The 16,243-nt window shown below is 43.9% G+C and overlaps 1 protein-coding gene across 1 annotated transcript in view; it reads right to left on the minus strand.

Moving 5' to 3' along the window:
- Positions 1-16,243, minus strand: part of si:ch211-168k14.2 (phospholipase D1) — a 93,508-nt gene that overhangs the window by 17,263 nt on the left and 60,002 nt on the right. The window contains 6 exon segments of the mRNA XM_045206402.1: positions 4,277-4,362; positions 4,641-4,751; positions 4,860-4,973; positions 7,696-7,814; positions 11,981-12,136; positions 13,728-14,352. Of these exon segments, the coding sequence (XP_045062337.1) occupies positions 4,277-4,362; positions 4,641-4,751; positions 4,860-4,973; positions 7,696-7,814; positions 11,981-12,136; positions 13,728-14,352 (1,211 nt within the window).

A 16,243-nucleotide genomic window follows, 5' to 3' on the forward strand; every position in this document is an offset into this window, starting at 1 on the left:
CATTTGGGGACGGCTATGGATGAGGTCCTCTACATTCTTCAACGAGTCGACATTACTCAAGGGGCATCATCTCCAAACAGTGGAGGATTCTCTATCACAAGTCGACACAGCGAGCCAGTATCCCAGCCCATCCAGCAGTCCGTCCTGGTAAGTGATGCCCGATTGTCCCTCCCGGACAAATATGATGGGACTCCATTGAAATGCTGTGGCTTCCTACTCCAGTGCTCCCTCTATTTCGCTCATCAGATGAGAGCACCCACCACCGAGAGGTCCAAGGTTGCCACGGTTATTTCTCTGCTGACTGGACAGGCGTTGGAATGGGCCATGGCAGTCTGGGAGAGAGGAGAGGAAGAACTAGTTTCCGATGAGGGCGTCCAATGATAGGTTGTCGTCTCGGCACGCCAACTCCGTCTGGACCTCTTCATGCAACCATCCGCTGGATGCTGCCACTGTCCAAAGGTGAGTGCGTACTCCGCCGGCCGCAACTACCCTCTGTCAGTGTCCGACACCAAGGCTATGGAGGAGTACAACCAGGAGGCTCTCCAGCAGAGTTTTATTCACACGTCCACCTCCCCTGCGTCGGCAGACTTCTTCTTCGTGGCCAAGAAGGACGGAGGATTGCGCCCGTGCATCGATTACAGAAATCTGAATTCCATCACCACGAAGTACCGCTACCTTCGCCGCGATTGAACAACTCTGTGGGGCCCGGTTTTTCACCAAGTTGGACCTGCGGAGTGCCTACAATTTGATCCGTATCCAAGAAAGGGATGAATGGAAGACAAAGTCTGGTCACTACGAGTACCTGGTGATGCCTTTTGGATTAGCCAATGCTCCGTCAGTGTTCCAGATATTTGTCAATGAGGTGTCCAGGGACATGATTGGATGCCAGGTGGTCGTGTATATCAACGACATCCTGGTCTACTTGGCTACCTTGGAGGAGCACATTGCTCACGTCCGAGTAGTCATGGAAAGCCTCCTGGCCAACCACCTGTACATCAAGGCGGAGAAGTGCCAATTCCATCAGGAGGATGTCTCCTTTTTGGGTTACCATATCAGCCCACAAGGAGTCGTGATGGATGAGAGGAAGATGGATGCTGTCAGGTCATGGCCAGTCCCAACCACCATAAAGGGGTTACGAAGTTTTTTAGGGATTTACCAACTTCTGCTGCCGATTCATTAAAAACTTAAGCTCGATGGCCTCTACTCTCACTTTTCTCTTTAAGGGTGGGCCCTGGAAGTTGGGATGGAATTCTGCAGCCTTCCGCCTACTAAAGGGTCGTTTCACCTCCGCCCCGTTGCTTAAACATCCAGATCCTACGTTGCCCTTCGTGGTGGAGGTGGACGCTTCATAAGTAGGTCAAGGTAATCCACAGAAATTGTATCCATGTGCATATTACAAAAAAAAGCTGTCTCCTGTAGAGAGGAACTACGATGTTGGCGATCGGGAGCTCCTGGCGGGGAAGTTGGCATTAGAGGAGTGGAGACACTGGCTGGAGGGCACCCAGAACCCATTTCTCATCCTCACCGACCACGGAACCTGGAGTACATACGGACAGCGAGGCGACTGAACCCGTGCCAAACCAGGTGGGCCTTTTTCTTCACCAGATTCGATTTCACGCTGACATATCGCCCAGGTTAAAAAAACATCAAAGCCGATGCCCTGTCCCGTCACTATGATTCGGGAGAGGTTCCTGTCTTGAGTGCACCCATAATCCTGCACTCTCGAGTCATAGCCCCCGTGCTCTGAGACGTAGATGTAGACATTGGCCAGGCCCTGGAGAAGGAACCCGCACCTGCCACTTGTCCTCCTGAGCGCACCTACGTTCCCACGGGGATAAAGGATTGGCTATTGACCTGGGCACACAGAGCTGTCGTCGCTGGACATCCAGGTATCACCCTCACCATTCAGTCCATCTCTGGAAAGTACTGGTGGCCCACCTTGGTGGAGGACGTCACTCGTTATGTCAACTCCTGTTCTGTATGTGCCCATCCAAATCCCCCCGGAACGCTCCAGCAGGCCAAATCCCCCCTTCGTGTGCGTCACCGTCCCTGGTCTCATCTGTCCATTGACTTTGTCACTGATCTCCCATCTTCTGATGTTTTTTACCACCATTTTGGTGATCGTGGACAGATTCTCTAAATCAATTAGTTTCATCCCTCTCTCTGGTCTCCCTACTGCTCTCCAGGTTGCTGAGGCACTGTTCCAGCAGGTCTTCCAGCACTATGGGCTTCCGGAGGATATAGTCTCCAATCGTGGCCCCAATTCACATCACGTGTATGGAAGGCTTTCATGGAGAAGCTGGGGGTCACGGTCAGCCTCACTTCCGGGTACCAGCCTCAGTCTAATGGACAAGTGGAGAGGATGAACCAGAAGCTGAGGAGGTTCCTGAGGAGCCACTGCCAGGACCGGCAGGGGGAGTGGGCCCGATTCCTTCCTTGGGCTGAATCCCCCCAGAATTCATTACGACACTCCTCCACCGGGCTGACTCCCTTCTAGTATGTTCTGGGTTATCAGCCAGCCCTTGCTCCATGGACTCCAAACCAGACCGAAGCTCCTGCGCTGGACGAGTGGTTCAGGCATGCAGAAGAGGTATGGAACGATGCCCACGTGAGACTCCAGCGCGCTGTCTGCCGTCAGAAAGAGCAGACGCATCGCCACTGCAGTGAGGCTCCCGTGTTCCATCCTGGTGATCGCATCTGGCTCTCCACCAGGAACCTCCCACTCCACCTGCCCTGTAAGAAGTTGAGTCCCCAGTTAGTGGGACCGTTCAAGGTCCTCCGGAGGGTCAACAAGGTAACTTGCAGATTACAACTCCCCACTAACTACCGGATCTCACCATCTTTTCATGTTTCCCTCCTCAGGCTGATGGTTCCTGGTCCCCTAGCTGATGCCGTCCCCCACGACACCCCTCCACCTTCCTTGGACATCGAGGGGAGCCCCGCCTATGCCGTCAGATCACTCCTAGACTCCCGATGTCGTGGGGGTCGGCTCCAGTACCTGGTGGCCTGTGAGGAGTACGGTCCAGAGGAGCGGTGTTGGGTTCCGGTGGACGACGTTATAGATCCCAACATCATCCGAGATTTCCACCTTCGTCGTCCGGACCACTTCCCCGCACTGGCACTCGACTTCACCGGTCTACTAACTACCTGACCTGGCTACCCATCTTTACGCACACCTGGCAACCATCATTAAGCACACCTGCGCCCTATCATCAGTCACACCTGGACTTCATTACTACCTTGATTACTTACCCTTTATATAGCACTCTTTTGTTATCAGTCATCAGATAGTATTGTATATGTTTCTATGTCAGACACTTCTCTTGTTTTGTATCGCTCCATGTTTGTTATTATTAAACTCACTAACTGCACCTGCTTCCTGACTCCCTGCGTCTGCGTTACAGCCACTGCTCATTTACCTAGCTGTTATCAATAGCTGTTATCAATTTGTAAATTACAGTGTATGGAGAATGGTGTTATTTCTATCGGGAAAAAAGAAAAGTAGATGTTGTTGCACTTGGAACCGACAGGTTGCTCAACTTTATTCATCGTTTCATCACGTGTAAAGGTGGTGGAATTATGAGGGAATGAAGTCAAGGTCAGAATATGCAGTATCTGTAGACACCCCTCCGCCACATATTCATTAATTCATATCCACCCCCCAACGAAGAGGGTTAATAACATGCTATTCTCATGCTTAAGTTCAAAGTCAGAATAAGGGTAGAGAGAAGTGCATAAAAAGGGATTTACGTTCCATTTATGCACGCTTAACTCGGGTCGCAATTTGAATTAAGCCCAACCCTGACACACACACACACACACACACGTTTGTTTTACTATCCTTGTGGGGACCAAACAATTGATTCCCATTCAAAATCGTATTTTCTCTAACCCCTAATTCTAAACATAACCATAAGTTTAACCCCTAACCCTAACTCCTAACCCTAAACCCTAACTCCTAATTGTAACCCTAATTGTAACCCTAAACCTAAACCATAAGCCTAAAATAGCCTTTTGTCTTGTGGGGACCGGCAAAATGAAATTTGTCTTGTTTTACTTCTTTTGAGGAATTCTGGTCCCGACAAGGATAGTAAAACCAAACACAAACACACACACACGTGTGGACACACAGACACACACTCACACATTGTAAACCCACATGTGAACACACACATCATAAACACACGTCATAAAAACACACATGCAAACACACACACACACATGAACACATGTAGTGTACAATAGTATACACATATGTGCGCACACACACACACACCTGTACACTCGCAGGATCCTCTCTATCAGTGCATCTCCTATGCTGTTGTGAATGGTTCTATCTGCACAGATGATGAAAAAGTGGTTCTGGAAGACTGATGAAGTGCCAAAACATGACTTATTGTAAGACTGCGCCGACATCGCACTGCACTTTACTTGAAGGGAATTTCCCTGACATTAGCGGAGATCGCATTCACGGTAAACTCAGCAGAAGTCAGCTCAAGTATAAATGACCTTTAAAAGCCAAGTGCAGTGCGATGTTGGCGCAGTGTGACTTGTTTGAATCCCAGCCTAAGACAAGTAACTTATCATTCAACCTCATGTGACCTAGGTGAGCAGTCTTATAGCTAAAGTATGATGGTCACCTCTATGTAGATGAAATATTCACTGTTCTGGATGGCAGAGATGTAGGCCAGGTGGATTGACTCCTCGTGGACTTTAGTCCCAATAGACCACTGGCCTATCGACCTCAATACCTAAATACATTTTTTATACCTTTAAAACACACACACATACAGTTTTACAACACTTGCTGATAGTACAGTATATGCGTATACTATTGTATGTGTGTGTGTTCTCCCTACCTGTACATTAGCCTGTGTATGTTTCCCCAGGAGTGGCGGCAGCTCCATGGGGGCAGAGAGAGACTTGGGCATCAGACAGGGGTAAAACGTTGCTCCGGAGCGCTTCTTCACCAACTACAAGCACACACACATGCACGCAGGTGAGCAAACACACACACACACACACACACAAAAAAACACACAAAGAGACAAAAAGAGAGTTGATTAAGACCAGACATCAGAGCATTACGTTGACTGTGAAAATCATCCCCAGAAAAAGGCTACTAATTACACAGGAGAATAGCTATGTGATGTCACAGTTCCCTTTGACTCCAATATGCTGCCCTTACATCCACTTAGACAGAGGATCAGTGTGTGGTGCTCAGAAGTCACTGGCCTTCTCTGTCTACTTTAACAGTGGTTCTGATTGCAGTGAATGCGGGGTGGACGAGGGTAAGCTCATCCACTAACTGTGCTCTTAATGTTCTATAAACCCTATTGTCTACACCAGACACTACTCTTTAACTACTATGTCTGGTGTCTCTTGATGAGCTTGACCAAATCAAGGAGAATGACAGAGGTCAGTAGAATGGTGCTCTCATAAGAACAGTATTGTTCTTCAGGGGGCAACTAACTGCTAGTCTGGGTGCCCGGCTGAGTGATTAGCTTTGTTTGTTGCAAAGCAGATTTACTTAGCAAAGCAACCGCCACACATCTCTCAAATTATGCTTTTAAGAAAGGACCGACAAAAAGTAATGTACTGTATGTGCTGTATTTTGTTGATTGAATTTATGAGAGGTTAAACTAGCTTTTTAAAGTGACAATGCTTGGATTTTAGCTTTATTCAAGTTTCCTTATTTCCTTATCAACATTTCACTTTCATTATCAGAAGCTGCATTCTCATCTTCGGTCATTTTCAAAACATTCATTTAATCTCTTATTTTTTCTCCCTCTGCAAATGTGTGTCCTGATAAGTAAGGTGGTGGTGGTGCAAATTAGCCGTCTGTATCTCATGTCAACATTCACCACAGGACCGAGGCTAATCCCAGCCCTGTGTTTTTAAACAGATGGTTACTAGTACAATAAAAAGTAGCAAATTATTTTAGCAGCAGGCGTCTCAGGCAATTAACAACTGGCATAATGTGTTGATTAAAAATCCATTCAGTCTCAATGAAGAGAGAAACGCTCTCCTTCTCCGCCTAGACTGGCACACATCCGAGAGCCAGCTACTCAAACTACGGTGACCTTGATGCAGAGAGAGACAACGGTAGAGTTACCAAAGACAAAAATAACAATTTCAGATACTGCGTTCATTCAGTCTTTGTTTATCGAGGTCGGTCAAGTGTTGGTCTAGTTGTTTTATGGAGAGACAATGGAGAGGAATGAAGAGGTTAACACAATAAACAAACTGGGTCTTCGGGTTCATTAGGTTGCGTGTGTTTTTTTTAGCACAGGTTGAATCCACCTTTTAGAAAAATTAAACGACAGGCCACAACATGTAACTTATTTAATGTTGAATTCACATTCGTTGATAACCTGAATTCAACAAAACTGGATATTGAGCAAATGTCTGGTTATAAATTGTTTCAGATCGTTCTACTGTTCTATTGAACACTGCTATTTGGATTCATGGCAAGTGATCTATTATATAGAAACAGTAACAGGCATAAAATGTATATCTTTTAATGGGATGGTTATTGTGTATTAATTATGTTTTGGGCAACAACTAATCTATAGTAACAGACACAAACTGGCAGACACAAACTGGGGATTATACAGTCGGGAAAATACTAGAAGTCTTTATAGTAACTGATTGTGAGGGCCTACAGCTTATACACAAAGTTACTATACATCTGATACAGCTTCATATTCATATCTCTGATTAAATTCTTTTCATTTTGAAACTGTGCTTTCTTTTTGAGACCAATGAATGGAGAAAATGACTTCGGGCCTTGTTCCCTGATCAGCAGTAGTCAATTGCCACCCCAATTTACTACCCGGGGCAACCCAATGCAATTGCACTTTGTCTTTGAGCCAGAAATTTCTCATTTTCACTCAAACACATAATCAGGGCCATTCATCTGGCTGTGGTCCCCCTGTTTTCTCCTCTTTCTCTCTCTTTCTCCCATTCACACCTAGCTTCTCCCTTTCTTTAATTACTCGAGAAAAAAAAACGCTACTCCTCTGATCCCCAGCCAAGCCTGAAATATGACTGGCATTATTCTAAAGGAAACCATACAGGCTCAAACCAATTCAATTACCCGACAATCAAAGTAGAAAGGGCCTCAAATTGCCCTGAAATGGGAGCGAGGTAGAGATGGTGGTGGTGGTTGATGTATGGGTGAGCAGCACACAAAGACTAACTGCAGGGGGTGCTAAGCTCAAGCTAATAAATATATCCCTCTATTGGAGAATGACTGGAGAAGGACTGGAGCACTCAGAGAAGTGGGAAACAAATCAACAACCTTATAGGTCATTTAGATAGCATGATTGTCTCCGACTGCAGCACTTAAGGTATATTTAGTTCATTTTTTCATGTTTTTCGACCTTGCTTTATGCGAAATTGCTGTGCTATTATTTCAAAACTGTAGGGATGAAATGGTGTTTGTATATGAGAGTGCAGAGTGTGAAGATGAGAATTTATGCATTGTCTTAAGCTTTTGGAAAGTTGTTAAAAACATAAGAAATGATAGCTGCCTGTACATGAAATAAATGTTTTATATTATGTGTATTATGTGTATTATTTTAAATGTTTCCCTTCGGCTTCAGGACTTCCATATCATAAGATATTGAGAAGAGAAAGATATGATAACCAGAAACAAACAGTATGTAAAGAAACAATGTTATTTTCTCTTACCTTTGTAAAATTCCATCTCTGAATGAAATGCCTAGCGATATTTTGGGCGCCACTGCCCTTCACTGCCACCCCAATATCATGCCACGGCATTCGGGTTGTTTTGTAACTGTCGATAAAGTCTTCAACACAAGCAAACAAACAAATAAGAACAAATCAACAACATAACTTTGATAAGCCTACCAGTAACAGGACTACATCTGCATTGTTAGGAGCTAGTAAAATAAGCATTTAGCTGCACCCACTATAATATCTGTTAAACTGTGTACGCGACCAATAAACTTTGATCTGATTTTGATTTGACAAACACAGACACAATTGAGCCTGGGTGCATTGTGATCGTGCATTCACACAAAAAAAAGTAAAAATACCTTCCCCACCACCCACCCCAACTCAATACGAAACAAAACATGGCCCCTCATCCTATCTGGGGGGAGGGGGGTGATCAAAGATTGGCTTTAATCTCAGTCATTCCCCGCCTGCCCACATTTCCCCTTTCCTTCGTCTGGAAATGGCAGAATATTTTAATGTATGTATCTGCCAACAGTCCCCTCCCCCTGCTGTGTCTTACCTAGTTATTACGGTGTGAGCCCTAGACACACAGCTTTATAAAAGCACAGATGCCAGGGCTGGGGGAATGGAGAGGTATGCTTCGTCCCAAATGGCACCCTATTCCCTATACAGTGCACACATTTTGACCAGGGCCTACAGGGCTGGTCAAAATTAATGCACTATATAGGGAATAGGGTGCCATTTGGAATGCACATGTTGTGAGCGGTGGAGAGAGAACTGACAGCAACCCCCACTGGCTGCAGAATGGGATGGTTTGGGAGAACTCAGGTGCAAAACTGACAACTTCAATTTTTTGTTTTTGTGGTTTGTTTCTTCTTTTGTTTGTGAGGGATTCTTTATTGTGGTTTGTTTCTTTGTTTCATTTTTTGGGTCATTTGATGATTTGGGATTGATCGAATGAAAGAGAATCCAGTTGTCGTATAGTTCATTTTAAAAAATGTGACCTTTTGTTGTTTCTGCAATTGTAAAAAAACACACACACACACACACACACATACAGACACACACCAATGAAATCAAAACTAACTCGATGTCCTTCATGGTTTGTGGCATGTTCCAGGTTAGTCTATGCTTGACAAGGCACAGCACTATGCAGTGGTTGTGGATGACGTTGGAAAGTCAAACTGGTTATATCAGAATACAGGCCGCAACTGAAATGGAGGAATGTCGAACAGTCCAGAACTGAACTAAATAATGGACAGGTCAGGGACAAAGTTGTGGAGAAGTACAGATCAGGGTTGGGTTATAAAAAAAAATCTGAAACGTTGAACATCCCACGGAGCACCATTAAATCCATTATTAAAAAATGGAAAGAATATGGCACCACAACAAACCTGCCAAGAGAGGGCCGCCCACCACAACTCACGGACCAGGCAAGGAGAGCATTAATCAGAGAGGCAACAAAGAGACCAAAGCTAACCCTGAAGGAGCTACAAAGCTCCACAGCGGAAATTGGAGTATCTGTCCATAGAGCCACTTTAAGCCGTACACTCCACAGAGCTGGGCTATACTGAAGAGTGGCCAGAAAAAAGCCATCGCTTAAAGAAAGAAATAAGCAAACACGTTTGGTGTTTGCCAAAAGGCATGTGGGAGACTCCCCAAACATATGGAAGAAGGTACTCTGGTCAGATGAGACTAAAATTGAGCTTTTTGGCCATCAAGGAAAACGCTATGTCTGGTACAAACCCAACACCTCTCATCACCCCGAGAACACCATCCAATGTTTTTCATCAGCAGGGGCTGGGAAACTGGTCATAATTGAAGGAATGATGGATGTCGCTAAATACAGGGAAATTCTTGAGGGAAACCTGTTTCAGTCTTCCAGAGATTTGAGACTGGGACAGAGGTTCACCTACCAGCAGGACAATGACCCTAAGCATACTGCTAAAGCAACACTTGAGTGGTCTAAGGGAAACATTTAAATGTCTTGGAATGGCCTAGTCAAAGCCCACACCTCAATCCAATTGAGAATCTGTGGTATGACTTCAAGATTGCTGTACACCAGCAGAACCCATCCAACTTGAAGGAGCTGGAGCAGTTTTGCCTTGAAGAATGTGCAAAATCCCAGTGGCTAGATGTGCCAAGCTTATAGAGACATACCCCAAGAGACTTGCAGCTGTAATTGCTGCAAAAGGTGGCTCTACAAAATATTGACTTTGAATAGTTATGCACGCTCAAGTTCTATTTCTTTGTCTTATTTCTTGTTTGATTCACACCCAAAAAATATTTTGCATCTTCAAAGTGGTAGGCATGTTGTCTAAATCAAATGATACAAACCCCCAAAATATCCATTTTAATTCCAGGTTGTAAGGCAACAAAATAGAAAAAATGCCAAGGGGGGTGAATACTTTCGCAAGCCACTGTATGTGACTTACAATAGGGTAAGAGTCAGGAGTACTGAGGTTGTAGTAGTAGTAGTAGTAGTAGTAGTAGTAGTAGTAGTAGTAGTAGTAGTAGTAGTAGTAGCAGTAGTAGTAGTAGTAGCAGTAGCAGTAGCAGTAGCAGTAGCAGTAGCAGTAGCAGTAGCAGTAGCAGTAGCAGTAGCAGTAGCAGTAGTAGTAATAGTGATAGTAGCAAGGTTATTAGAGTTTTGTGTTTTTATATTCGTTTTTATTTCTATTCATTTTCAGTTTAGTTTCTGTTAGTTTTCAGATCCACTTGATTAGTTTTTATTTAGTTAAAGTTTTATAAAAAACATTTTGGTTTAGTTTTTATATTATTTAGTTTTAGTTTTAGGGATGTCACTTCTTGCCACTGTGGGACAGTAATCAATAAGATGATGGGTCAGGTCATAGGTTAGGTTAGGTTAAATGGTAGACTCAGTAGCCGCGTTTATACCTGGCGCTAACATTCACCCTTCTCTTATCCGTCTACATTGTGACCAGATTTCCTGGTCCCTCCATGTATGCAAATTATTTGACTGGTATTCTTTCAAAATAATATTTATTTCTTTTAAGACACATATTGATGCCATAAGTCAATGGTGCCCCCTGTCAATGATTTTAGAAGGTGGGATAATGATGATTTAAATGGTTTCACTGTCCAGACCCGTCTACACTTGTAAGATATCAAGACACAATGCGTGCCTGACTACCTCCAGAGGTGGTCAGGAAGATCACAATCAGATCACAATCCCTCTTTTAATCGTCTACAGCTGTCAATAAATGTGGGCCCAATCAGAATATGGACAAGATCAGAACAAAGGACGCATGTTAGAACCAGGTATAAACAGGGCTAGTGAGATGACATAGATGCACGAAGTAAACAGTAGTAGTGGGTCAATTTCCGCAACAACCAGGAGCATTGAATCGCAAGGCTAAACTTCTCCGCTCTTTTGGTCTTGTATCAACCACGTTGAATGCAGCACACTTTGAAAGGCGGTGACGACTTGACAAAAGTAACCCTCTCAAATGCGCCCATTGAGATGAGCACAATGCAAGACTTTGCTCTCACACAGATTATCTGTGCATGTGCACAGGTGTGCTTCACGCTTCTACTCTGTGTGACTGTGTGAGATTACCCCCCAGGTGTGGGGTAAGTTGAGCCGCTGGACAGGGTAAGCTAAGCCGACTACACATTTCTGTACTGAATTAAATATTACCACTACCTTTTAAAAAATGTCTGTTTATATTTCTCAAACACAATTCAACACAATCACAATCGATTATTTGTCTTTTAATCATTTTTAACACCTAACAAACACTTTGTACTTTTTTTTAAACACTTTTGCCTGGCATTACACCTGGGAAAAAAACACTTACATTTGCTCAACTTGCCAACTTGCAATGGTTGACATTGGCTCAATTTACCCCATGGTCAGTGGCTAAACTTACCGCAAGGCAAACTATATTAGCCCATACAGCTACAAGGATGCACTTTCATGCTAGGTTTAGGACCTCATATTGAAGCGTATAGAGACCCCGTCCCAACTGATTTACTTTTTTAAATGATCTACTTTGGATTAGATACAAGCATCATGAAACCTCTAACACAATAAATTAATTTAACTTTATGAAAATCAGTTTTTGGACCTAACTTGCTTACCACTTTTTCCATGTGGTTTCTTCCTTCACAGACTCCATCAAATGATGACCTCTTCCTAAATATTTGATCAAATGATTCATTTAGAGTATGGTTTCCTAGAAACAAGGGTGGCTGAACTTACCCTTTTGGCTCAACTTAACCCACTCTCCCCTAATGTAAGTGTATAACTCACCATAGGGCAAGGGCAGGGAGTAGTGTAGAGACTCACTGGAGCGCAGTGAAATACTGTTGTTGTGCCATTCTCTATGAGCCAGCATACTCAAGATGAGGTTGACCCGGCTACTGCAGTTCTCTGAGATGGAGGGGATACAGAGATAGAAATCCATTTCTAGAGATACATAGATATACACAGAGGCACAAAGAGGCAAATATACTGAACAAAAATATGAACGCAACATGTAAAGTGTTGGTCCCATGTTTCATGAGCTGAAATAAAAGATCCCAGAAATGTTCCATAAGCACAAAAAGCTTATTTCTCTCAAATGTTTTGCACACATTTGTTTAAATCCCTGTTAGTGAGCATTCCTCCTTTGCCAAAATAATCCATCAACCTGACAAGTGTGGCATGTCAAGAAGCTGATTAAACAGCATGATCATTTGTCACACAACACAATGCCACAAGTTTGTCTTAAGATTGGAGGGAGCGTGCAATTGGCATGCTGACTGCAAGGATGTCCACCAGTGCTTTACCAGAGAATTTAATGTTAATTTCTCTACCATAAGTCGTTGTTTTAGTGAATATGGCAGTACGTCCAACCGGCCTCACAACCGCAGACCACTTCTTCACCGGCTTCTTCACCAGCGGGATCATCTGAGACCAATCACCCGGACAGCTGATGAAACTGTGGGTTTGCACAACCGAAGAACTTCTGCACAAACTGTCAGAAACCGTCTATGGGAAGCTTATCTGCGTGCTCGTCATCCTCACCAGGGTCTTAACCTGAGTACAGTTTGGCGTTGTAACTGACTTCATTGGGCAAATGTTCACCTTCGATGGCCACTGGTACGCTGGAGAAGTGTGCTCTTCATGGATGAATCCCGGTTTCAACTGTACCGGGCAGATGCTGATGTCAACATTGTGAACAGATTGCCCCATGGTAGCGGTGAGGTTATGGTATGGGCAGGCATAACCTACGGACAACAAAACACAATTGCATTTTAACGATGACAATGTGACTGCACAGAGACACCGTGACGAGATCCTGAGACCCCATTGTCGTGCCATTAATCTGCTGCCATCACCTCATGTTTCAGCATGATAAGCCATGGCCCCATGTCACAAGGATCTGTACACAATTCCTAGAAGCTGAAAATGTCCCAGTTCTTCCATGGCCTGCATACTCACCAGACATGTCACCCATTTAGCATGTTTGGGATGCTCTGGATCGACGTGTACAACAGCGTGTTCCAGTTCCCACCAGTATCCAGCAACTTCGCACAGCCATTGAAGAGGAGTGGGACAACATTCCACAGGCCACAATCAACAGCCTGATCAACTCTATGTCAAGGAGATGTGTCGCGCTGCTTGAGGCAAATTGTGGTTACACCATATACTGACTGGTTTTCTGATCCACGCCCCTACCTTTTTTTTAAAGGTATCTGTGATAAACAGATGCATATCTGTATTCCCAGTCATGTGAAATCCATAGATTATGTCCTAATTAATTAATTTAAATGGACTGATTTCCTTATATGAACTGTAACTCAGTAAAATCTTTTACATTTTTGCATGTTGCGTTTATATTTTGGTTCAGGATACATAGATACAAATAGAAGTACAGAGGCACAGAGAGATACTTACAAAAAATACTGTGGACGGGCTGACTGACTGACAGACAGATTGACGGACGGAAGGGCAGACGGACAGACGAATGGATGGACAGACACATAAAGAGATAAAAAATACAGGTTCCTCTCACTTGAATCTGTTTCACGATCTGAGTCGGAGCTGTGGTGGTATTGGAGATTGATACTGGGCAGGGTTTGTCTTCCATAGGCCTCCCCTAGCTCTGCCACTGTACGAGGGCAAAGACTGCCATAGCACCCCCTCTGCTGCCTCATGCTGGGCTGGGCATCTCTTCCAATGCTCTCTACCTGATTTCCAATACTGCGGTGGGGGGCGCTTTCATAGGTCTCCCTTTGAAAGGCAACGTTACTGTCACCGTCCCCTGCCACTGTTACTACAGGAGGGGCAAGACACTCCTTTTCATAAGACCCACCCTGGGGCTCCCTGCTGGGGAAGGGGGCTTTTCCATAGCCCTTCTCTTGGCGTTCTATACTAGGGTGGCCAGCATTGGCATCCACATCCCTTTGCTGTGCAACTATAGAAGTCTCTCTCTGGGCAAGGCCTCTGTAACTCGGTCTCTGGGGCTGCCGACTGGGGAGGGAGACAGTGCTGTAGACATACCCAGGATCCCCCCCACCCCCCCGATCCTCTGAAGGACCATGTCTACTGTGTCTCCTCTTCAGGTCAGCGAGGATATCCCCCTCGCTGTAATTCCTCTCCTCTTCCTCCTCCTCTTCCTTGGCAATAGTGGCCAATTGCTGGGGAGAGACACAGAAAGAGTAATTGATAAAAGCTTTCAAGGTCAATAAAAAGCTTTGAACTTTGACAGGGTAGTTCAGTGTAAGACAGAGTGGTAAAGGGTACAAAATCCCATACAATTCTTGACAAAGTACTTATTGGGATACATTTTGTAGTTTTAGTGAGGAAGTATCCTGAACTTGTCAAGCAATATCAAGAAGTATGAGCAACAGTATCAATACAACAGTAGAAATACAGTAGTGGAATTACATTATAATATACAGTGTGCTGTGATATAATACATAATACACGATATCCATATAAACCATGCTATGATAGGCAGAGTGACTGATCTGAGAGAGTAACGTGTAAGGGGGACATGGCCTCTCATGTATGAGAACTAATGGCTCATAAAACATCACTGCCGCCTCAATTTGACAAATGGCAAATGTCAGCGCCGTATTCTCCTGGAAGGCATAATGTTATTAAGTGCAAATATCACTAGATAATTTCTCCATTTAGTGACTGTGGTAATTTGTTGACTCACTCATCCATGCAGGGTCTTTATGTTTAATGCACACCTCCCAAGGAAAGAGAGGGTTGAGGTGGGAGAAATAGGAGGAAGATGAGTGAGGGGGGAGCATGAGGGAGAGGAGAGAGTTAGCAGCCCTTCAAAGCGAACCCCAGATGCTCTCTAATTGCCATTTTACATTAGCCCTCGACCCACCTGAATATATGGGCCCCAAAATTGATCCGCATAATAAGCAAATTAACTGCTGAGATTCTGTCGGTGTCCAGGAAACTGGCTAACAAAAAGACTTCTCTCCAGAATTATTTAAATCACTAACAAATCACAGCAGAAATACTTTTGACATACATACATATGCAGAAGAATATACACTGTAACAGAAAACTGTAATTGATACAAGTAAATTCTGTATTAGCAACAATAAATTACTGTTAAATGTTTTACTGCAGCATACTGCAAATTATGGTACATTGTGGAAAAATGTTGTGGGCTGGGAAGTAATTGCTGTATTTCGAATGGTCCTGTAATTCTACCCCACAGAATACAGTACCATACCATATATTTGGAGATCCCAAAACCTTTTCACCACTAGTGGGTGCACGGTATTGTTGTTTCGGGCTCATTAACATATGTTGAGACGTGCCTTGTAAGAGGCTGTATTTAGTGAGTGCTGTAACAATTTAACATATGTGGTAATAGTGCCCCATCATCTAAAAATATATAGGGGACAGACTGGAGTGGCAGTAAGTCTTAAAGATTTAAAACTCCTTGAGTCTCACCGTATCGCCTGCGTGTTTTGGACTTCTAACCCCTTTTAAACATTGTGTCCGTGTGAAAAACGGGGGCTAAGCTAGAGTGGTTTTGTGAGACAAGGGCGGATCCTAAAGGGTTCGGGGGCCGGCTATTCTCACAAAAACATCTTTAGAGTCAAAATGGTTTGACCTACATGACTCTCACAAACAGATACATGCAATCTGTTTTGCTCTTTGACGCTCACAAGCCACACGAGTAGTTAGAAGGTAAGGAGTTCTTCTACATATAATATCCCAGAGAATACCAGGACATAGTGTCTATAATACTGTAATAAGCTCACGTAGTTGCTGTCACAAACTCTAAACTCCACACAGTTGTCACTGACCAGTTGGATATACATTTCCCACTGAGCAAACAATTTATGTACTTACAGCATTCTTATAAATTCCTTTTTATCAGGTTTTTGCATGGCAGACTTCTTTTTTTTATTGACATTTGTCAATAAAACTCATGAATGCAACTGTTTATGTCGAATTGTTTTGTGTTCTACTTGTAGCGCTGGTTTCCTGAAAAGAAAATGGTAAAACATTTCATTGTGATGCTAAATATAAGGGCTAGACATGCAGATA

The sequence above is a fragment of the Coregonus clupeaformis genome, chromosome 23 (assembly GCF_020615455.1).
Source record: "Coregonus clupeaformis isolate EN_2021a chromosome 23, ASM2061545v1, whole genome shotgun sequence".
Taxonomy (NCBI): domain Eukaryota; kingdom Metazoa; phylum Chordata; class Actinopteri; order Salmoniformes; family Salmonidae; genus Coregonus; species Coregonus clupeaformis.